At 50.3% G+C, this 24,080-nt stretch overlaps 1 protein-coding gene across 2 annotated transcripts in view; it reads left to right on the top strand.

Moving 5' to 3' along the window:
- The window catches only part of LOC311162948 (protein CEPU-1), a 137,905-nt gene that overhangs the window by 86,611 nt on the left and 27,214 nt on the right, over positions 1–24,080 (top strand). For both annotated transcript variants that reach the window (XM_084221573.1, XM_084221572.1), the window contains exon 2: positions 2,065–2,297. In XM_084221573.1, the coding sequence (XP_084077699.1) occupies positions 2,065–2,297 (233 nt within the window). The remainder of the gene's footprint in view (positions 1–2,064; positions 2,298–24,080) is intronic.

Genomic DNA, 24,080 nt, shown 5'->3' with positions numbered 1-24,080 from the left:
CTCAAGTTGTAATGCAGCTGAGAGCAAGAGCCAAGTTCTTGGTGTTCAGCCCAGACTGAATCTATTGCTTTTTTTAATGTAGATCATAAAAATCTGCTCACATTTAATTTATTATTATCGTAATATCATTATGGAACAGTAGTAAAATGGTTTAATTTATTGGCTGTTTTTCACACCAGGAAGGGAGGATGGAGCATGAGTTGGGTACTGGCAAATCAGGGGTGTCCTGTGCTGCAGACAGCACATCTCTTCTGTCACCCCCAACCCCCAAAATCTGTGTGTTGAGGCTGGGTGGGCTATTTTGGCTTCTTCTGTAATCTCTGGGGCCAAAGAGGTTCCGAAAAGAGGCTGGATGAGATGAGACAACTTGTCCCCAGATGGGTACCTGTGTCTTCCCTGGCATCAGTAATGGACACAGGAAGAGAAGTCTTCCATCACAGGGTCATTAAGGTTGGAAAAGCCCCTAAGATCAGTCCAAGCATTCCCCTGTAGTGCCCTGTCATCCACTAACCCATGTCCCCAAGTGTGACATCTATGTGGCTTTTAGATGCCTCCAGTGAGTCCAGCACTGCCCTGGGCTTGACCACCCTTTCAGTGAGGAAATATTCCCTAATATTAAATCTAAACCTTGCCTGGTGCAACTTGAGGCCATTTCCTCTTGTCCTATTGCTTGTTACCTTGGAGAAAATGTTCATCCCCATTCAAAGGGGATATCCCAGCAAAGATACAGCTCACCCAGAGAAAGAACACACTCCCTAAAGTGTCCAGGACAAGTCCACATGTCACAGATACACCCGTCCTTGCCATTAGCTCCCCTGTCAATGCAGTCTGGCACACGGAGCCCATTAAGTCCCTTACATTCTTTGAAGTCACTCCGAGTGAGACATCCCAGAAGCTGCTGGGCTCCTTCTCAGTGCCTCTGAAGTAAATTTGCATCCCAGCCACTGCACAAGTAATGAAGTAGTTTAGGGAAGAATATAAACAGTGGATCTTAGGCTGAGTGGTTTTATGCAGGGGCATTATGCTCTGGAGGCAGCATCCAGCAAAGCGTGGCTAAATCCCGATGGCTCTGTAATCCCAAAATTTCTAAGACAGAAGCAGGGGTTTAGCTGTCTGTGGAGGCTGCAGGTTTCTACTGTTAAGAGAACTTCTTGATGCTTGTCTTGTGGCAATAGGAGGATTCAAACCTGGCTTGGGGACATGGGGTTGGGGGGTTACAGGGCTGGCAGAAATCTTTGGGAGGAGCAAGACTGATCCCAGCTAATGTTGACAGAAAAGTAATTCCTTCAGGATCAAAATAATTTCTAGATTTGCACTGTGCTGTCTCCAGGGGGAACTCAGGTGCTTATTGAGGCTGAATATAGAGGATTTCTACCTCCAAAACATCCCTGGATAAGTGAAATGCTCAGCTCGGGTGAGGTGTACAAGTGAGGGAGGTGCAGTGGAGCAGGTGATGGGTATGGAAGGAAAAGTTGACAGAGGGGACAAATGGTCAGATGTTCAAGGTTTCTCTTTAGAGATGTGTGTCAGAGCTGGCTTTCTCCAAAGATAAATTTTCCTTGCTCCTTTGTGAAGCAGCACAAGCTTTCCCAGCATCACTTTGCATCTCTTTGTGTAGCTGCAGGGATGTGAAGGTCTGCAGAGAGAATGACAGGTGATGGATTTGGGCAGGAAGTAACAACCTGCACCCCCCCAAAAAAAGTGTGAACTTGGGATGGAGGTTTGGACTCAGCTCTGTTTGTCTGGGAGTTCGCAAAAGAATAAATTGGAATGGAGGAGTGAAAGGCTGGTACTGGGTGGCGCTGACTTCCCTGCATCTGAAAACTCTGTGAAGCTGTTGGTCAAATCCCTGGAACTGCCGGTTTAGATGGATATTGGTGCCCTGAGCACCGCAGAGAAAGCGCTGACCTTGTCCTCTTTGGACACTGAAAGCACTTGGTCTCTGAAAATGCTGCTGACAGCAAAGCTAAAAATAGTGCCAGGAGGACCAGGAGGGCTGGGAGGGAGGGAGGGAGAGCGCCCAAGAGCAGCGCACTGATGGGTCACCTCTCTGCCTCTCCCCAGGTGCTCCGTGGACAACCGGGTGACCCGGGTGGCCTGGCTGAACCGCAGCAGCATCCTCTATGCCGGCAATGACAAGTGGTGCTTGGACCCTCGGGTGGTGCTCCTGGCCAACACCAAAACCCAGTACAGCATCCAGATCCAGGATGTGGACGTGTACGATGAGGGCCCCTACACCTGCTCCGTGCAGACAGACAATCACCCCAAGACATCACGTGTCCATCTCATCGTGCAAGGTAAGAAGAAGGGAGGGCTTGGGACTTTGATTTCTGTTCCTTTTGCCTTGGTGTCTTCTAATCCCAGTGCTCCTATATGGAGCATTTGACTCAGCTTGGTGCAGAAGTACAGGCTGATCCACAAGCTTGGATCGTCCCAGGCTGGGTAATGACTTTCACAGAATCAGAGAACTTGCTGAGTTGGAAGGGACCCCCAAGGACCATGGAGTCCAGCTCCAGGGCCTGCACAGCACTATCCCCAAGAGTCATACCATGTCTCCAAGGGTATTCTCCAAATGCTTCTTGAACTCTGTCAGGCTTGGTTATATCCAGCTTTGCTGACATAATCCTAGGGCTCTGATACAGGCAGCTCTGCCTCCCAACACAGTCACAGGCAAACCCGCAGTGCTGTTTGTTGTTGTTTTTGTTTTTTGATGTTTTTTTGTTTTCCAAGCTGGAGGCAGTGCTTGAAGTAAAACTTGTGTTAGGGGAAAAGAGAGAGCTGACAGATTTGTGTGCTTTGTGGGAGTGTGTGTATGCCTAGCAACAATATGTGTTTGTGTATTGAAATTCCATACTTTTGGAGGAGGAAGAGGAGAAGAAAGACCAGCACAGGGTGCTGGAGCACTTTTTGGATGCCTACATGTGCTCCTCAGCAAGTGTGTGAGCACACATGACTTGAGAGGGGACAGACAGGTGTGGCCACATGGGATGGTCAAGCAGATGGACATTCATGGAAGACTGATCCTGTGCCCATGTGGCAGGCCAAGAGCTGGACAAGGGGGAGCCTCTTGGAGGGACACGCAGAGCCTGATGAGCTCTTAGCCTGGGGGAAGATTAATGGAAAATTCCTAATCCCTTGCTAGCTACCATTTTTTTCATGCTGCTTCTTCTGTGATTTGGCCGGGAGCCCTCTTAACATGACACACCAGCTTGAGTATTGGAATCTCGTCTCGGGCTAATTTTCGAATGCTGATGGGTGTATTGATTTGGAAACAAGCTGGGTTAAAAAGGCATTGGTCTTGTACACAGAGTCGGGTTGAGCTAATCCACCGTCGATATTCCAGGCCTGAGCACTATTGACAGCCTAATGAATAGAAGTGGGGAAAAAACCCAGACTCGAGGCCTTTATTTTTCTTCTTCCCTCCCTTTTCATTTTCCTTTTCCTTTTCAAGCAATCAAGCTGACTAACCAGAGCCGGACTTTCTCCATCTCCATTAAGCGCAGAGGGGAAGAGGATGCATTGCCAGCCCCGGTTCTGGCTGTTTATCTTGCAATCTCTTATTACCTGCCTGAATTTCTTAAGCCAAAGTCGATCACCAGCAAGTTCTGAAGTCGCTATCAGATGCTGGGGTGCTGCAGGACAATTTCTATCTGTTCTCTTCTGATTCCCGTTTCCTGACCTAAATTTCCTGTATCACCAGACATCCAGGCCCATCGCTCCCGTGTCTTGCTGTATCATTAGGAAGAGATATTTGGGTACTGCAGGAAAAGGTCAGAGCTTAACTCCTTGCAGCAGTTAAGTATGGGATGATTCAGCGATGGGCTCAGTCCTGTAATGTGCTGAAGATCCTCAGAAATTCCAGCTCTGGAGGGCGAGGCCCCTAATTTGAAAAGCTGTTCTTTGGCTCACCCAGCCCTTTCTCAGAGCAGGACATGAAAGTGAATTATCATGTCCAATTAAAGGGAAACCTGCCTTAATGACCTCCATGGAAATTGGGCTGTGGTGCCAGGATTAACTCTCCTGCCTTGGAAAATGGGCCCTATAAATATGTATTCTGGAATAATCCTGTCCAAAACAACATTCAGCTTGTGGAAAGTGCTGCTTATTCCCCCTCCTAGGAAAGCAGGGTCGCTCAGCACTGGATTTCAGGGATGTGCTAAGTTCAGCACATGGCACTGGGATATTTTGCCCTTTCTGCAGCTTGGTAAGAAAGGAGAGGTGATTCAAGGAGATGGAAAAGGGGGTGTCTCCTTTCTAACAGGTGTAGCCAGGAAGAGGAAGGTGTGCAGGTTGCTCTGAGCAGGTCCTGAGTTCCTGAGTTTCCCCTTGCTGCACCAGGAAAGGGCCTGGGGGCACGGCTCTGGAGGCAGGAGCACTCCAGCCTCTCAGGATGCAATTAAATCGTGCCCTGGGGCAGGCTGTGCTCTCCAAAGGGGGCAAGGAGCTCTCCCCCTTCCAGCCAAGACTGCAGCAGCCTGCTGCTCCCCCAGGCAGGCAGGATGGGTGCGTATCAGCCAGGCCCAGACACTCTGAGCCCATGCCTGCATCCCCCCTCCTCCCCAGGTTTAGGGGATATCTCTGGGAAGCAGCCATGGATGGAGGGCATCTGTGGTTTTGGCCAAGGGCTGCTGGAGGGAAACAGAGCTGTGGGAGGGGGGAGAGCAAAAACCAGGGGAGGGGTAGGGGTGGGAGAAGGATATTCCTTCAGGGTATGAGGGTCAGGAATGATCCCCAAGGAGAAAATGAAGTAGAAACAACCAGAACTGAGGATGCCCACACTGCAGCAAGGGGTGAGCTGCACATTTATTTCTAGGTTGGTTCTATTGGATGGCCAAGATCCCAAAATAGGTGGGGAAAAGGCACCTCAAGAGCTAATTTATCCCATCCCCCTGCAACCAGGCAGAGACCTCGCTGCCAAGCATATGTGAAAGCTATTCTTGAAAATCTTTAACAAAGCAGGTTCTTCAGTCTCCCCAGACAATCTATTCTACTGCTTTGCTACCTTTTTAATTAGAAAATGTATAGCTAATATCTAACTTAAACCTTCTTTGTTGCAAATGAAGTGGAGTTTTTCTCAGCCTATTCCCAGTGGATGTGGGGAACAATTGATCAGTGTCCTCTGTAATAACCTTTTGCTTTTGGGGAGGTTGTTATCCTGGTGCCCCTTAGCTGCCTTTCTGAAACCATCCAAGCTCTGTTTTTCCCACTTTTCCTCATTGGCCAGGCTTTCAGAAACACTTGTCAGTCTTGAAATCCTGGTACAAAAGGGAAAAGGTGATTGCTGCTGATCCAGGAATAGCAGGTTGGTGCCTCTGTGCTAATGTGGGACAAATGAGCTCAGGAATGAGACAGCAGACCCTTGGCACTGAATGCACCAAAGTTCAGACCTGCTATTTTGGGGGCTGCTCTAAATGGGGTCAGGCTGGTGGTGCCAAGCTGATGTCAGCCAGCAGCAGAGCTGCCAAAGGCACAAGGAGGTTCAGAGCACCTGCATCTCTCCTGGGCAAATGCACCCAGATTACAGAGCTAAAATGAGCAGCTCAGGGAGCATCCTTGTCACCTGCAGGGTCTGGAAGGTGCTCCCATTCCTTCAGTACTCATTCCTTTTTAGGAGGAGTTGCCATAAGCCCAGACAAAGCACCAAAAAGCAGCACTGCTTGTGTTTGCAGGAGTCTGCCTTGGGGAGAGTGAGATGTTTTTGAGAGTAAATCCCAAGGAAACAACATCCAAGGATGCCCCACTTGCAATAGGCAAGCTGTGAAGTTGGAGTGGGGCAGAAACCCAGAGTGAGAAACAGGATTTAGGTCCCACTGACCTCAGACGAGCGATGCTTTTCCTTCCTCTCCTCTCCTGCATCCCACTTTGGTTTCCTCAGCAAGTCCTACTTCTTGCAGCAGCATCTCAGGCACAGCCTCCCCTTTCTCCCTGCTCCCTGCAGGACATTTCAGCTATTTAAGCCGTTCTCTGGGTTCCTGGGTTTAAAGGAGAGAGGCGAGGTAGGAGGAGAAGGACGCTATCTGGAAAGCTGTTATTTGTATTGATAATAAGCCGTCTCCAATGCGTGCCTGCAAAACACTCCCACTGCCTTGTAAGATGCATTAAGGGAAGTTGGCCTTATCTCAGTGCGGGAAATGGACTTGGGGAAGGAGGCACGGAGCCTGCCAGAGTTTAATCTCACTTAGGCACACGAATTTGCATGATAGAAAATGGTGGAATTTTAGTGCTTAAAAAGAAAGAAAGAAGAAGGAAAAAAAAAGCCAAAAGCAGGCAACTGGGGGGATATTAGCGCTTTCCCTGCTTCTTTATCACTTTCCCTGGCCCTATCTGGCTTTTGCTGTTGTCACTGGAGAAACTAATCGCCCCTCCCCTTTTGTTTGGTGTAAATGAGTTTTCCCCACTCCTTCCAGAGCCCAGGTTAATCTTCAAATCCCTGCCTTTGTCTGGGAGCTAATTACCTGCTCGGCAGAGTCAGGGGGCTGTGGACACAGGTGGCAGGGGGTGGCGGGGGGCAGAGGTGGCAGCGCTGGTGGCACCTGTCCCCACGCAGGGAGCAGCACTGCCGAGGTCTGTGCCGGCGAGATAAAGCCACCGGTGGGGCTGCAGCGCCGACACGGCTTTGTTTCAACCACCAAACTCTGCCCAATTAATTTTCCTTTGATGCCACAAGCCCCTTTCACTCGTGGGACATCAAGGAGAACTTTTTGTTGCTGTTTTGCTGCCTGGGTGCCTGGGAAATGCCTTTGCTGGGAGGAAGGCTCAGTCCCCGCAGTCATCATCACCTCACCTGTGAGGCTGAGCCTGTAGCACCAATGCCTGCATTGCACATCCCCAGTTCTGGGAGCAAGGAGGGAAAAGGGATTTGTCCACCAGTGGCAGAGGAGGTGCAGACACTGGTCACATTTGAAGTCATGGGCTGGAGTTTCACACTGGGCAAGATGCTCCCCCTGCTTCTGGCATGGATTTACTGCTGTGTCCACACATTTCCCCCCATGGGAGCAGCTATTCCTTCTAGAAGCAAAAGCAGGTTTAGTTAATAACTCCTAAAAGGCATGGGGGAGCTGGGAGAGCCTCCCCAAAGCAGTGGAGGGGAGGAAAACAGCGGTAGGAGATGGAAATCCTCCCTCTCTTCGCCTGTGCTCTCAGCTCCTTTGACTAATGTGTTCCTTCCCGGCTCTCTTTTGTTGCTAATCACCGTCCCTCTGTCAAAGCATCCTTGCCTTTTGTGTCGGGGCTGTTGTGGAGGACTGAAGGTCTCCCACACGCTCTCACGCACTGGCCTAGTTTTTGGTTCTTTATCCTCTTTTTGCTCTGCCCTCGGGGAGCATCTCTGCAGGTCCCACATCCATTACTGCCCCTGCATCTCTCCATCTCCCTCACACCCTCGGATCCCAGCCCTTGCTTCTCTGGGATGTGCTTGTCCACGTTCCCCTGTGGAGTGGCCTCATACCAGGCCAGGCTCCCTCCAGCCTCCCCAAAGTCACTTGACCTCTTTGCAAATCAGTTTAACATCTGTGAGGCAGAGATAATAATTGTCACCTACTTCACAGGGGGGTTGATGAGGATTAATTCATTAATGTCGACAGAGGTCTTTGAAGATGGAACGCGCTATCTGAGAGCTAAACGTTATTATTAATTAGCAATTATATCGTGGGGTGGGAGCAGGGAGGGAAAAGAGGCTCCAGAGTCTGTACTGTGGAAGAGTTTGCTCTGGGCTCACATTCTGCCCTTGCTGCAGCTTCAGGCTGCCCCAGTTTCATGTCCCTGCTGCTGCTGGAGGGAGCCAGGCATGCTGCATCCTGCTAGGGGTGTGTCCCATCATGCTGCTCCTTTCTGGAACTTCTGGAGGAGCCCACTGGTGTAAAGAGAGGGAGGGATGGAGAGGTGAACAGTGCTTGAGCGAGTTCACATTGTTAGAAGGAGGGCAGCTTGGTAATAGGGAGTTTGGGATGAAGGGAAGTCATAGAATCCCAGAGTAGTTTGGGTAGGAAGGGGCTTTAAGGACCCCCTAGTTCCATCCCCTGCCATGGGCAGGGACACCTTCCACAATCCCAGGTTGCTCCAAGCCCTGTTCAACCTGGTCTTGGACACTTCCAGGGATGGAGCAGCCACAACTTCTCGGGCCAACCTTGCCCAGGACCCTACCACCCTCACTTTAAAAAACACCTTCCGTATATCTGCCCTAAATCAAACTTTTTCCATTTCAAACCATTCCCCTCCAGGCTTGCCTGGCATCCCAGCGATGAAATGGGCCAGGCACTGCCAGAGTCATGGGAGGATGTATCCTGTTCCCAAGGAGAAATAATTGGCAGGAGACTGGAGCAGAGGAGAAGGAAGACCCAGTGATTCACAAGACACACAGACCAGTTTAATTTCCTTCCTGTTTTTCTTTCTCGTACACCCAGGCTGTGGCTAATTCCTGTTTATGTCCCCAGTGAAGCGCTAATGCCGTCGTCCTGTTTGTCACAGGGTTCCCTCAGGCAGCACTGACAGAGTTCTTTGTGGTCCCCTCCAGATGTCCCATGCCTCAGTGCTGGGGCCATTCCCACCTCTGACATCCCCGTGGCTCCACTATTTCCATCCTCCTTGGCTCAGCTGTGCGCACTTCTGTGGCAGCAAGGAGAGCTCAGTGGAACTCTCTCTGCTACTCCCTCAGAGCTGCGGAGGTCACCCTCGCATCACCCCTCTTCTAGAAAACAAGAGCCTGCTCCTCTTTGAGCCTTTCTGAGCACGCGAGCTCCCAGCAGCCCCGCTCACCCAACCTCTCCAAAGGCTTTCAGGAGGAGGTCACCCGCCTCACCCAGAGCCATTCAAGAGTGACTCCGCTAATCCCTTCTGCGGAGCCGGTGAATCCGGGAGGCCAGCTGCATGCAGCGCCCACCGGCAGCTCTCCAGGCAGGGAGAACTAGAGCTGTGTGTGGCTCTCCAGATGTGCAGCACGTCCTCGTTCTTCCCTGTGGATTCACCGGCCAAAGGGGTGGCACAGCAGCATCCAGGGTGTGCGTGGGGTACTCCCTCTGCCACGTGCGGTTTCCAGAGGCGGGCTGTGATAAAGCCGGTGGGGGTTTAATGAGGTCACTGCAGTTTAATGTTACTGCAGTAATCTCTTTTGTTTTACTACATTAAAATATTTGTGGTGGAACGGTTGGACCACTGTAATGCGATATCGCTACCTTAATGTTATTGTTGCCATGGCAACACTAATGGCAGCTCAATAACATTATTGCAATTTAATCTTACGACAATAAAATTAAGGGTAGAACAGTGAGACCCCGGCTCTGTAATGTTACTACAGTAACAGCATTGTTATCGTAACCGCGGGAGCGGAGTCAGCCCGCTGTAGTGTAACGCCGGTACCGGCGCTTTGTTGTTACTACAGGAGCGCGGAGCATCCGCCGAAAATCACAGCAGGGGATGAATGGGAGGAGACGTCACCGGCGCGCCGGTGCTACTGCTACCCTGGGGCTGTCAACATGGGGAGGTCATGCTGTAATCCCATCACTTATTCATCTAATTCCTCAATTGTGGTGTTTTTATCGGGGTCTGTCCTCTTCTCCCTCCGTTGCTGGAGCTCTTTGGAGCGGGTCTGTTGTTTTAGCGGCAGTAACTCTGCAGGGAAGGATTTAAAGCACTGCCTCCATCTAGTTCCAGATCCTTCTGCCTGGCGTTTTATAGCATGTGGCTGTTATGGAGTGATAACGTTTTATATTTATATGTCATCTTTCAATGTGAAGGATCCTAGCACAAGCTACAAATTACTGCCGTGCTGCAGGGCCAGGCAGACAACCCGGCTCACACAGTGTGCCAGAGGAGGGGTTTCATCCAAGGGCACTGATTCCTGTGCAAGTGAGAGTCTCCTTTGCCTAAAGGATTTATCCAGAGTCCCCAGACTTAGTGAGGTGGGGCACAGATCTTTGTGCACCCTAAGCCATGTACCCCAAGAAGCACCTGCCATCGCTGGCCTGGGTGTGGGCAAAATTCCTCCTTTCCCGGCTGGCAGCATTGTATCAGGGCTGGAAAGGCAGTGGGGGGACAAGGCGCAGGTGACATTTCTGTGCCATGCAGGGGCTAGCTGCAGTTTCCCCAGCCTCCAGGGGAGGGAGGCAGAGCTGCTGATCTGTCCCGAGCATCGCAGAGCTCCCCTCGTCCTGCCCAGACCTGGCTCCTGGGGATGCACACTTGCCATGCCCAGGGCCGTGTGCTTTGGCTGAGGGATGTACCCAGGGATTTATGCTTGTCATGCCCAGGGGTGCACACTTTCCGTGTCTGGTTGTTCATGATTGTTTTGCCCAGGTATGAGCTCTTGCTGTGCTCAGAGATGGGCACTTTTTGCTAAGAGATGCAGGTTTGTTGTGCCCAGGGATGCACTCTTGATGTGCCCAGGAATGTCTGCTGGCTATGCCCAGGAATGCACAGTTGTACTGCCCAGAGATCCACTCCTGCCATTCTCAGGGGTGCAGGTTTGCTTTGCCCAGGGATGTATGGTTTGTGCCCAAGGATGCAGCTTTGCCCAGGCATGTGTGGTTTGTGCCCAAGGATGTAGGTTTGCCATTCCCAGGGATGTGTGTTTTTTGCCCAAGGATGTAGGTTTGCCATTCCTAGGGATGTATGGTTTTTAGCCCAAGGATGCAGGTTTGCTTTGCCCAGGGATGTGTGGTTTGTGCCCAAGGATGCAGGTTTGCCATTCCCAGGGATGTGTGGTTTGTGCCCAGGGATGCAGGTTTGCTTTGCCCAGGGATGTGTGGTTTTTGCCCAAGGATGCAGCTTTGCCTAGGGATGTGTGGTTTGTGCCCAAGGATGTAGGTTTGCTATTCCCAGGGATGTGTGGTTTTTTGCCCAGGGATGCAGGTTTGCTTTGCCCAGGGATGTGTGGTTTGTGCCCAGGGATGCAGGTTTGCCATTCCCAGGGATGTGTGGTTTGTGCCCAAGGATGCAGCTTTGCCCAGGGATGTGTGGTTTGTGCCCAGGGATGCAGGTTTGCCATTCCCAGGGATGCACTCCTGCCATGCCCAGGACATGAGCTTGCCATGCTCAGGGATACACATTTGCTGTGCCACCCCACCTGCCAGCCACGCTTAGTGCCCCAATTGCCCACTTACCCACCTAACTATCCACCTCCTCTCCTGCTCAGCAGACAGGAATTCTCACTCTGCTTTTAGGCCCTTGTGCTCCCTCCCAGCTTCTCAGATCTCCATCCCCAGACAGCTCTTTGGCACCTGAACCTGGGGGTGTTGCTGCCTGCCCGTGTTCCTCCAGCCCAGCCCCAGTCTGGGCCTGCTCAGTGCAGCAGCTGCTCGGCTCCCCTCGTGCCTCAGCATTTGATCTCTCTCCATGAGTGTTTGGATTCTGACCACCGCAGTAATTCCTTGTTTGTCCTTTAATAAAAGACCCATGAGCTCCCCTTGACACCGGAGCTGGAATCGCTGGGACCTGGGGTGTCCTGTGTGCCAGCTCTTTGTGGCAATCTGGTTCCACATCCATCCTGCCAACCCTGCTCCTCTGGGGGTTACATGTTTGAAAACATGAGCAGCAGCTCATCTCCCATTCACTGTTTTTCTCAATCATTTGCTTTATTAAATATTGATTTTCTGTTGCATTATTAAACCTTAAGTCCTGAGCATAAATTCAGAGTTGATACTTTAATCTGGCTCTTCTTTTTGGCCTTTAGAACTGATTTTTCTGGCCAGTCTCTCTGGAGGCGAGTCCAGAAGCAAAAACCTGTTGCAGAGGCTTGGGGAGTCAGAGGATGAAGCAAAGGGCTCTTCCCAGGGGATTTTTGTCTGTTTGGTGTAGTCTTTGCCATGAAGGTGGCATCCATGGAGATCCTGGTCTGCAATCCTGCACAGACCTTCAGTGAAAGGAGGTTGGGGAGGAATCAGCCAAGTTTTTTCAGGGAATTTTGTACGTTACTGGCTGCCGGAAGGATATAGCCCTCTCTTTTTTTGGTGGCACAGGGAAATTGCAATCTGGAATGGGAATTTAGCCTGGAGCCACTGCGTGGGCAGGGTGGCAGTGAGGCATCCAGCCTTCCACGTGCCTGGCTCTGCTCCCTAGGGTTTGCTGCCTTGCTCTGCCAAAATTGCCTTGCTTGGGAGCAGGACTCTGCTGAGGACGGGAGCCACAGATGGCAATGCCTTGTCCTAAGTGCCTTCCCAGCTCCAGAGTGATGCTGCACAAATCTGTGTTATTTTACCCTATAAATCCTCAGCATAAACCAAAAATGTCCTTGGCCAAAGCTGCAGGCAAAGCCAGATGAATGTGCAAGGTAGAAAGCCACCAACCAGCCAGGAGCAGTGCAAGTGGCCACCAGCACATCCTTGATAGCCACGGTGGGTAGCTCTGACCCCCAGTGAGATCCCTGCTCTCCTCCCATTCCCTATCAGAGAGCTGCAGGCTGCCAGCTGCTGCCAAACCCTGTGCTGCCAGCAACCAGGTGTCTGAACATACTCCCAGAGCCAAGAGAGCTCCTCAGCCAGAAGGGAGGAGGGGAAAGCGGTGTGGCAGCACCGGCAGGTTCAGGAGGATTAAAAAAAAAGAGAAAAAAAATTAAGAAAATTAGAGAAGAAAAAAGGCAGAGGGAGGTTTGCAAACGGCTTTTGGATCCCCCATCCAAACGGGGCATGGAACCTGTGCCTGGCAGCTGCTGTGCTGAGCAGTGATTTAAAAGCAAACTCCCAGCAGCAGGGAAAGAGGCAGAGGGGGAAGCAGATGTGAACACAATGCTGGAGATAAAGGAGAGGCCTAGGGAACAGCTGCCAAAAAGCTGCCCAGCCCTGCCACCTCCGAGGGCTAGAGAACCTCCAGCAAATGTCTCCAGGCTTGAGGACAGGCTGGGGGGAGGTCACTGGGACAATAAAGGGGGAAACTGGGTGGAAAATGTGGGGTTTTTCACACTGTTCTTGCTTGGGTTTTGAAGGCAAAGGGGAAAATGGGAAGAAGGAGCTGCATTGAAACACGGGGAGAGGTGTAATTTTGTTTTCTTTCTGTTCTGGTGATGCAATGGAGAAGAAAGAGATTTAGAAAGACAAGGAGAAGCAGTAGAAAACAAAAAGGCAAGGGTCTTTGTAAAAGTTGTGGAAATGTGGTTGTTCAAATAAGATATTGAAATGTGGTCTTGAAATATTTCTGGTTTGGATTTTCCAGACCTGCTGTGAGACAGCAGTGAAACCCCTTTGTCCTGTCCCTCAGAAAGGAGGTGAATTTGTTCCTTGGTCTATGACTGGATCCCTGGAAGGGATCAGCATGGCCTCACTGTGTGCTGGGGACAGGGTGAGGAGGTCTTCTTCTTTTAGGTGGATTCATACCCTCATACAGAAGGAATTGTGCCCTGTGAGGGTGCTGAGGCCCTGGCACAGGGTGCCCAGAGAAGCTGCCCCATCCCTGGAAGTGTCCAAGGCCAGGCTGGATGGGGCTTGGAGCCCCCTGGGATAGTGGAAGTTGTCCCTGCCCTTGGCAGGAGCTGGGAATGAGATGATCTTTAAGGTTCCCAAACCATTCTGGGATTCTGTGATTTTTCATTTCTGGCTTACTGGTCTCAGTGGTAGAGATGCCCAAAAGCTTTCAGCTCATCTTTTTGGTAACATCTTGTATAGTTTCCTGTGTAGGATTTGGGACAAGGCAGGAGAGGCCACAGACCCCGTGCTGGTTTGCTGTCCTGTGTGAGATAAGATGAACAGGTCTCAATCCACCCTCCTCTCTGCCCAAGTCTCCTGCCCGCTGGGCCCCCACAGCCAACAGACTCCCCAGTTCGTGCCCCAGGCTCTGCTTGCCTGGCCCAGCATTGACACAAGGCATCAACAGAGATGTCTCCTCCATGGTTTGCTGTCCTTGTAATCCCTCCTCCTCGCAGCCAGCCCAAGAGCTTCAGCCTTTGATCCTCTTCCTCTTTTGCAAACACTTCTCCCTGCTTGTGAAATTAAATCTCTCTCACAGTGATTTCCTTCCCTATCTTTTCTTTTTGGCCAAGTCTGTCTGAAATACTCTCTTTTTTTTGCTCCTTCAGCAGCAGGGCTATATAATTGATGGCCTCGCCAAGCTTTCTGCGCTGAACATTAAACCCTTCCTGCCTTGGCTCCGACCGGAGTTCATTACTTTCTGAAAAGCTCTGTTGTCTGTTTGTGCTCAGATGATTGTTGTTGTGGAGGGGAGGATGTTGTCGGCACAGAGAGAGGAGGAGGGGTTGGATTTGGCCAGGACTGCTTTGTAATCAAATCTCGCTCCCTTTAGAAAATTTTTGAGTGGAAAAGGCCTCTTTAAGTAAAACTGAAATATGGTACCCTCCTGAAGCAGAAGCACAAAATTCAGGGTCTGAATTAGTGCAGCAAAAGGTTGTCTGGCTCTTGGGCCAGTAGCAAAATACTGCCTTGCAATATACCCCGGCTCAGCACTGGGCAGGAAGGAGCAGGGGCTGCTCCCATCACCACAGGCTGATTTCCTGGGATAGGCATTTCCCAGGAATCTTCTGTGGTCATGCCTTCCAAGCTTCTGCATCCCAGGAACTGCCCTGGGAAGGATGAGCCTCACACTGTCCCTTCAGCACTGTGGTGTCCTCATCCTGGAGCTGGGGGTCACTCTGTGTGTGTGTGTGTGTTTTCACGTGATGCAAATCCTTTCTGCACATTTTGGCCTTTCCTGGCAAGACAAAGTGGTGCTTTCTGTGCTTTGCCCTACGCCGACAACGCTCTGTGGGCTTTCCGCACTTAAAACACAGCAAGGCTGAGGTGATTACAAGGATTGGAGATGCAGTGACACTTCCCTGCCAACAAGTAATTGATTTATTAAAGACATTACAATACATTCATGGTTGAGCGTGAGAGTTTCCTTTGAACTCGCTCAGAAATCCGAGGGGATTGTGCCTGTTTGCGAGGACGGCGGGCAGAATAAATCTGGGCTCCCCCATCGCCTCCCCCCCGCGCCGCCACAATTTCATTTCCCTTTGACTGGCGCGAGTAAATATCACAGCTCGACAACTCCAGTCCAGTGACTGGTGTGATCCAATTTAATAGCATTTAAAAATTCAAAGTGATTGTTAGCCAAATGGAAATGTAAGATTTCATACCCAGCCTGCCTTGGGGAGGAAAGGGAGAATTAGGGAGGGTGCGGGGGATGTAGACAAATGGACTAGATAAAAAATAATGGAAAGTAACTTAATTAAGAGGCTCGAGTCAAGTTAAAAACAGTAATGATTTTGAATCGGAGAACCACAGGTATTAAAAATGAAAGGGAAAGAGGAAAGAAAGGAAAGGAAAGTGTGGATAAAAAGCCTCCAAAATGATTAAATGGGAGGAAAAAGAGGCATAGGAAGAATGGGGTAAAAATAGTCCATCCATGTAAAGTAGGAGCACATGGGGAATAGATGGTGCTGGTGATGAGGCTGGGCATTAGGAAGACAAATAGGGAAATTAAGGATGCTCTGGCGGGGATAATTCCCTGTGGCTTTTCTGGCATTCTCAGAGGCACGAGTGTGGCCGAGAAGAAGGCTCGAGGGCTTTGTTTAGGAGGAACAGGAAATGAAGGAGCAGTCCTAATGGGAAAGGAGAACAGCCCCCGCGTTCTCCAGGCGCATCAATATCCTTCCCTTCTGGGACCATCACTCCCTGCTTTTCCTTTGCTTTTAGCTCTCTCAAATGTTGCTTGGTTGGGTTGAAATTGGCGATTGGAATTTTAATTGCCCCTTTATGTACAGGGATCCACAGCTGTGTCTCGGTGGCCTGATGACTGATTCTTAACTGTGGAGCTCTCATTCCGTGCAGCCCAATGGAAATACCTGCCCTGGCAGTCACCCTCACTCTCCCTGTGCCTTTTTAACGTGCTTTTCCAAGCTCCACAGAGCCTGAGAGGCAGGTGCTGCAGAGCGTTGATCTGAACAGGCACTTCTGGCCCATTTGATCTTTGGCTCCCATTTATCCATCCGTGAAGGGGGAATAATAACGCTCCCTTATCTCCCAGAGTTTGGACGATAGGGATAAACCACATTTGAAGGTTTGGGAAGGACAGTGAGCATCATCCCACAGACTCTGGATTGTTGGTATTTGCACTCCTGCTTGTTCCTGGTACCTTTGGCCAAGCTTTGGGTTGGTCCCCTGGGCTTGGGGAAGCTGTGATTTGGCCTAGAAATGTACCTTGGGATAGGATGAGGGACCAGAAATATTCCATGGGAGGAGTGAAGAAGGCTGGGGGGCTCTTGGAGCCCAAGAAGGAGAGACTGAAAAAGCAGGGATGTAAAATTGACTAAGAGGAGTGAGGAATGGATCAGGGCATCTTTAGGAAGGTAGACCTGCGTCCGTTGGAGTGAAGGATGAGTCACAAAAGATGTGTTCCCATGGGGATAGGAGGAGTGGCAGAACATGGAGGCATGGATCACCTCACCTGTGGTTCATTTTGAACTGCTGGACCTTGCTGACCTCCCACTTCACGAGCTTTGTTCTCCCACTTCACAAGCTTTGTTCTCCCACTCTGTTCTCCCAGACAAACAGTCTGGGCATAAGTAGCAGCCTCCAGACCACCTAATCAGACAATAACAGGGCTGTGCTCCCTGCCTGATCCATTAATTTTAACTGGAGTCAAAGGCAAAGATGGGAAGAAGCCTAAGCAGAAGTAAAAGCCCTGTCTGGAGCATGAGTGGCACCTGGAAGAGCTGGAGCTCAGGAAGGATAGGAAGAAAGGGGCTGTCTTGGGACAGGGAGCACTGGCAATGGAGGGATGTAAACAGATAAATGAGACAAAAAGGGCATGGGTACACTCAGAAGATCCAAATAAACTCAATCAAAACTAGGGACTTTCGCATGATTCCACATTAACACCACAAATCCCAGTGGTTTCTGAAGTAAAGGCTCTGGGTCCAGTAAGACATTTGGGGAAGCACAGCTTATTCTCCTGCGGGGGTGGGAGAGCTGTGTGCTCTGCCTGGGCACGGGCTGGCAGCTCCTCGAATTAGCTGAGTGTCAGGGTGGAAGTGTAATCACAAACACTTACTTTGTGCTCCAGCCCTGGGAGAGGGGGCACGAGAGCGAGAGCTCCGAGATAAGAACAAATATGCAAGAGCATAGTGTGTTTTTAATGGAAGGGAGATTTATTTCTCTCTGTGTCTTTTTAAGCCTCTAGATAGATCATAAAAAAACCCAGCCCAACCCACACACAACCTGTCTGCCTGAAATAGCCGAAATGTAATTTAAAGAGCATCATTTTAACTAATACTTCACTTCAGAGACACCTGCCCTATATTCATTGGAGATGCAGGCTGCATTAGAGCATCTGATTTATCTTTGCAAAGGATGTTTGAGCTCCTTTGTTCCTGTCAGGTCCTTTTTGAGGAGTAAAGTGGCACAGGGCAGTTCAGCTAGCTCAGCCCTTGGCATGATGCCCACTCTGCATGGACAGAGGAGACAGGGAGAGCCCCCCCTGCTCTCCAGCGGCAGAATGGGGAGCAGGAGGGTGGGGCACAGCCACTCTGGCTGGTTGTGGGGAGGGGAGCTGGGAGTTTGTGCAGGATTTAGCAGGACAGCGTGTGTTGATGGATCAGACGAGCAATATCATGGATATTTGCCATCTGTCAGACCAGGAGACTCCAGGTTGACTGGGAAGGGCTGTTTGCAGGTACATCCACTTGGGACACATGTCCTAAACTAGATCTGTGCCTCTGTCCCCATGGAGAAATGCCCCCCTGTCCAGCTCCTGTGGCCATAGGTTCTGGGTATCTTATAATTTCATATGTTGTTGTCTTTTTCACGAGCCTGCAAGGATGAGAAATTCTTGTCATTACGTTGATGGAGAGATGAGACCAAACGAGACCAAGGGTTTTGCCAGGAGCACTCTGGCAGAGCCGGCATCCATCCATCCTTCTCTGCACTTATTGACCCGCAGCAAGGATGCTTTTCTATGATTAAAAATAAAGGAAATTCCACAAATCATGCTTTTCTCTCAGGGTGGAGGAAAGGACCCCCTGTTGGTCTGCATCCCCCAGGGCCCAGGCTGGTCCTATCAGCCCCAAGCTGGGGTCACCTCTCGAGGATGAGGGAGTGTAGGGATGAGTGTGAGGAAAGATGGGGAGAGGAGAGCTGCTGTGAAATCCCTCGCTCGCCCTTTCTGATCTGAAGTTCACTTGTAATATTTTCCCCGGCTCGGGTTGCTAATGCGTTTTGTTCTCCAGAGTGTGCGTGGCCCGACTTCCCGCGCAGCCTTTAATTAGTTTCTGGATGATGACATCTCCACCGAGAATCATCTCGTCGTGTCCCTCCGATCTTGGGGGGAGATAAAGGAATCTAATAAAGACATTCAGCATTTCGAGGTGATGGGTTTGACAAGCTTTGGATTAACCGCAAGTCGTGTTCAAACTTTCTGGGGTTCTGTCAGCACGCTCTGGCTCGTCCCCACGCAGGGATTTTCCCAAGGGTCTGATGGAGATTTCACTGGTACCCAGTGGAATGAGAGGAGCTGGGGACCCTGCATCCCCTGAGCGGGGTGTGACAGAGTCACTGTCACTTTGATGGTCACTGTGGAGGCAGTTGTGAGAGAGGCTGTCGTGCCTTGAGCGGAGGTGTCAATAATGCTGGAAAAATGATGCAGGTGTCTTAAGGATTCGAGATCCTTCAATTTTCTGCCTTTCATGAGGCGTTGCTTGGCTTACAGGGGGAATCCCAGGTGGCTCGGGGTGCAAAAACTGGAAACTAGATCCGTGCAGCGTGTGTGGAGTTGAAAATGAGATCTGTCTAGACAGGGAGCTGAACTGCCAAACACTCCTTGTTTGGCTGCATTTCTTCATGGATAATAATGAAAAACTTTGCTTTTATATCTTTCTTCTTGTTTTCTTTTCACTCAGCATCATTAGACTCATTTTAAAGGAGGCAACAAAGTCCAGAGCAGTGCCACATCTTCCTTCAGGCATTGAACATGAACACAGAACTCTCCCAAACCTGAGGGAGGGATTCTGCCTCCTCTTAAAGCTGCTCATTAACAGCCATACAAAGAAACTCTGGTTTGATCCCCCACAGGTGTGGGGCTTAGTGTTAGGTGTTTTCTTCATTTTTTGACTAGGAAAAATGATGCAGATCCTTTCAAAGCCTTGAAAACAGGGGAGTGAATCTAGTGAGGCAGCACCCTGACTCCTTAGGGAGCTGCTCTTGATCCAGGACCTAGACCCATCCAGAAATCAGGGAAAAATCCTTGTGCTTGAGCCCCAACTCTCCTCTTGTGCCACATTTATTGTGGTGTATCCCTTGTTGACTGCGGTAGTAGTGCTGATTTATGCTGTCGTAAGTGGAATCAGATTGGGCTCCCTTTTGGCACTTAGCTATAAAGTTTGTCTGCAGAAACCCTGCTGTTTATGCGGTGAATTATACCCGCGTTCACAAATACTTTACTAATGAATGATTGGGAACGTCTTGTTTCCCCCTCCTCCTCTGAGTTATTATGATGCTGTGCTGTATAACCTGCTGCAGAGACGGGCGTAAAAAATCTCGTGTCCTCCAAGCTTCCCTGCAACAGGAGCTGTTACCTGTTTGGGAAATCATTTAGACACATTTCAGCGCCGTATGACACATCTCATTACGCCTCGCTTTAGAACGAGCAATTGCCATTAGTTATTTATTAATTGCTTATTAAGGTCGTTATGTATGTCCTCTTTGTTTCCAGCCTTCTTTCTTCATGGCTTTGGCTGCTGCCAGGTTTGTGAAGAGGGGGATCAGTCCCTTGGTGAAGCTGTGCCGAACCTGTGAAGGGTGTGGTGGTGCCAACCCAGGGTGCAGGCAGCCCTGGGAAACAGGATAGGCACCCACAAGGGGGTTGTGTACAAACCTTTGTGACTGAGCAGGCTCTGAGGCTGTGTCTGCCCTTCCTCACACCTTTGGACAGGCTCAAAACAGCTCCTGATATGATGGAAGGATGATATGAAGGAAGGATGAAATGATGGAAGTATGATATGACAGAAAGACAAAGCCCTCTCTGCTTTTCTCTTAACTATAATTGCGTTAGAGCAGCACAAACTGATTTAAAAGCCCATTATAATACACCTGTAATTGAAGGCACAGGGCTCTCAATTTGCTCCCTAAAGGCAGAAAGCTTTGGAAAACAAAAGAGGGAGGAAGCACCGTGGAGGTGCCTGGCACTGTGGCAGCCAGCACTGCACCTTCTCCTGACCTGGCAGCTACAAAATGCTCTGGAGGAGTCCTGGAGCTCGACGTTGGGTCCCTGCCTTTGGCAGTCCCTCAGTTTCCTGAGGGTGGGCTCGGTTTGACTCAGCATTGCTGTGAGCAGGGATAGGACACCCAGGACTCCCCCCCACTGAATCCCAGTGGCAGGACCCGTGGCAGCAAACTCTGTAAAACACAGGGAAGTCTGAGTGTGACAGCAGTAAGGAGCTGTTATGTGAAGCAGGAGCAGCGTCAGGCTGATGCTCAGGAAGCTGCCAGTGCACATCACAGATCGCCTGCAGAATGCAAGTCTGACTCTCCCTCTTTTTCTTTCTTCCAGACACTTTTATAGTCGTTCTTTGTTGTTTCCTTTGATCTGGAGCAGATGTTGCTCGTGCTGGAAGATGGAGGTTTGCATGTTTTATGAAAGGGAAGCAGGGCTGGGTTTACCAGGACAGCCACTCTCTCCCAGGCTGTGCCAGGGCCTGAGACCCCTTGGCTGGGGCAAGCACCTGCTCTGCCTCACTTCCACACCAGAAGGGGTTTGCTGGGCTAGAAAGGTCACAGCTGTATTTCTGCATTACTTTCTTGGCTCCCAAAACTGGTTGGAAAGGGGGTGCTTGAGGCAAAAAAATGCAGTTGCTCCTTGAAGAAGGAATGGGCAACTTGGTGAGGCTCATTTGAAGTCTCCTTGCCAATCTGAGGTGGAGAAGTTGTTCCAGATGTACCTTCCACTCAGCCTGATGTGTGGCTGAAATTTGGGGTGCTGGGGTTTCAGGGGACAGAGGTGGGGGCAGGGGGTCAGGGAGAGGACAGCCCGGGCAAGCAGCACAGTCAGTACATGCCAGGAAGGTGGGTGGGAAATGGAGGTGGCAGGGCCCAAGCAAGGAGGCAAAGCTGGTGATGTTTATTCAGTTTGGGATTAGTTTGGGATTAGTTTGGGATTGTATTATAAAAGGCTGCTAGAGGAATAATCAGGGAAGGCCTCAGTGCTGCAGTGGGTGTTGTGGGAGAGGCAGCAGAGGAGGTAGCAGAAATGCCTGGGGAGCCCCACCCCATTCCCAGGAGGTGAAGATCTGTGTACAGCCCTTCTGTGGGATGCAGGCACGGGATCTGTGAGCTGCACACCTGTGCTGGCAGGAGCGGGTGTTTGGAGGTGAAAGCAGAGCAGGGATATCGTCTGTGCCAGTGGCAGGGGGGTGTCTGTGCGCCAGGGAATAGATGTGTGTCGGCAGGCACATATGCTTGGATCCAGAAAGACATCTATCACCTGCCTGAGCACCCTCCAATGTGCAGCTCACCATATGCTTTGGTTAAATATTTAAGCAAGCTGCTTTCTGTCCTGGGGACTCCTTTTGTGCAGCACTTTGGGGCGAGCTGGGGGCATGCCCTGGGCACCTGCAGGGGGCTGAGAGCACCCAGAGACCTTCCCCAGAACCGTGGCAAAGATGGAGGGGGAAAAAAGACAGAGTTGGATCAATAAAGCACCAGCCTGCCTGTGGGGAAATCTGTGCAGTGTCACCGGAGCAGCTTGGCCAACACTGCCATGTTTAATCACTTCCGAGCAAGAGAGATGCTGAACACAAAAGGACTGCCCGCAAGGAGAGGGTTCCCGCCTGGGAAGCCTGCATTTACTTAGCTTTATTTATTTATTCATTCCCAAAGGGGCACAGCTCCATCTGCGTCCTGCTTTCGGCAGAGGAAATGTCTCCTCTGCCCCACTGCTGCAGAAAAGCCAAGTGCTGGTGAAAGTCCTTTAATGCAGAGGGAATGGAAGTGCCAGTGAGTGTTAAATAATATTAAATATATACTTGGATCATTTATTTATTATGATTTCCCTCCCTAGTCTGGTAAAAGCCTTACAAAACACCTGTTATGTCTCTAGAAAGGCATTTGGAATAGTTTGTGCAGTAGAATATTCAAATATTTAATTAGCATACAATAACCACCGTGTTAAATCCTACCACTGCATAGACAATTCCAGATTTAGTTAACAGCTTCAGTGACGTTGCTCTGGTTTGCTTCCCAGATGTTCTTGCCTCCTCTCATTCCAGATGGGCCACAGTGAATTGCATCTCCCTCAAAGTGTCCTGAGCTTGCCAGAGTATGGTGAACTTTTGCCCTGTTGCACTAGCAGTTCAAGCTGCTTTTTATAGAATTATGGGAAGGTTAGACTTTAAAGGGACCTTAAACACCCTCTTGTTCCATCCCCTGCCATGGGCAGGGACAATTTCCACTCTCCCAGGCTGCTCCAAGCCCCATCCAGTCCGGGCTTGAACAGTTCCAGGGATGGGGCAGCCACAGCTTCTCTGGGCAACCTTGGCCAGGGTCTCAGTACACTCATTGTAACAAACTTGTACCTGTTCTAAATCAACCCTCCTTAGGTTAAAGGCATTCCCCTTTGTCCTATTAATCAAACCCAAGTTTAAATTGTTTTAATTATATTTTATAACCTGGTCAGTTGATTTTTGTCTCTCGCCTGGGTGGATGCAAGTAGGTCTGTGCAGTCCCAGAGTAGCAGTGTAAAGTCTGACTTGCTTTTTTAAAAGCCTCTGCAAAACAAGCTGAATTGGGTCGATGTGGATTCAGCAGTTAAAAACATCAGAAAGGTTCCTCTGTGATGCAGCAAACAGCACATTAAAGATGATGGATACTGCTTTCTTTTTTTGGACCTTTGAGCTGGAAGTTCTTGCTGCTTCCCAGGCAAAGGTAGGCGATCACTTCACCTACGTTTGGCTCTTCCCACCTCTCCAAAATGACCATGGCAATCCCCCCTTGTCCTGCTTTTGTTGTGGAAACCACACGCTCTGTGTTTTCAGAGCACAGATGGATTTCCTGGCTGGCAGTCCCAGCCTCACCAGGAACACAGTGGGACAATCAAAACGACATTGTAATTAATTGCATCTCCTCAATGGACCTGGCCATGGGCAGAGCATTCCCATCTCTGAGTGGTCCCATGAGGAACGTGCTGTCCCCTTAGTGACACTGAAGCATATTAATATTTTTTAGGTGTTGTCTTTGTGCCCTCCATTGTCCTGCCCCAGAGCTTCCTCTGTCTGGGAGCAGCTCATCCAGAGCTGTTCTCCAGTGCATGATTAGCAGATTAGCCATCGTGCCCAGAGCAGCAAAAAAATGAACTCCCAGAAGCCCTTCAAAACAGAGAATAATTCATTACCCACCTTGATTTCCACTTAAAATGTACTTTAACTACACTTCCAACTACAAACCCTAAATCACCATCATGTTCACAAAAAATCCATCATTTTTTATTTTATTGCACGGCACTGGCATGACATAATCCCTTCCAGAGCGTCTTGGAGTGCTTTACGGATCAATAAATTACTTACCTGCACAGCAGAGGCATTGCGTGCAAGGCCATTGCAGTCATTCCGGCTTGGCGCAGCCCGGGAAGGTGTGGGAGGTGGGGAGAGGCAGGGAAGGGAGCCCCAGGAGTGGGGTCCAAGTCAGGATTTGGGGTGTTGGGCTGCAGCCCCAAGTGGGGTGATGAATCTGGCTCTCCCAGCAAGGGTGGAAGGTGCAGGTGATTTGTGGTTCTCCTGCAAAGTGCTGCAGCAGAGTGCCAGTGCCTGCTAGGCTCTGGAGAAAGTCTGGAAATAAACCCAGGAAGGTGACAGTCTTTATTATGTTCTGCAGGTGCAGGCTGATAACAGCAGCTGATGCTTTTCCCTCCTACATCCCCACCAGAAGATCTCCCAGCCCTCCCCAGCAGCCACATCGTGTCCTCTGCTCATGCAGCAGCAGGAGCTGAGTGCTCCCTGCTTGCTCCCCATCCCTTCCCAGCCCCCTCCTCATCACCCCCATCCTGTGTCTCCTCCTGGGTCCTGGACCCCTGGATCTGACTCACTCCTGTGCGCTCTGGGTGGCAGTGGGATGCAGGGGGATGGCTTTCATCCCTGCAGAATTCCCCTCCCTTTGCAGGGTGGTCGACCTCAGAGG

The sequence above is a fragment of the Fringilla coelebs genome (genome assembly GCF_963513975.1).
Source record: "Fringilla coelebs genome assembly, chromosome: 25".
In the NCBI taxonomy this organism is placed as follows: domain Eukaryota; kingdom Metazoa; phylum Chordata; class Aves; order Passeriformes; family Fringillidae; genus Fringilla; species Fringilla coelebs.
This window is presented reverse-complemented; position numbering and strand designations above follow the sequence as displayed.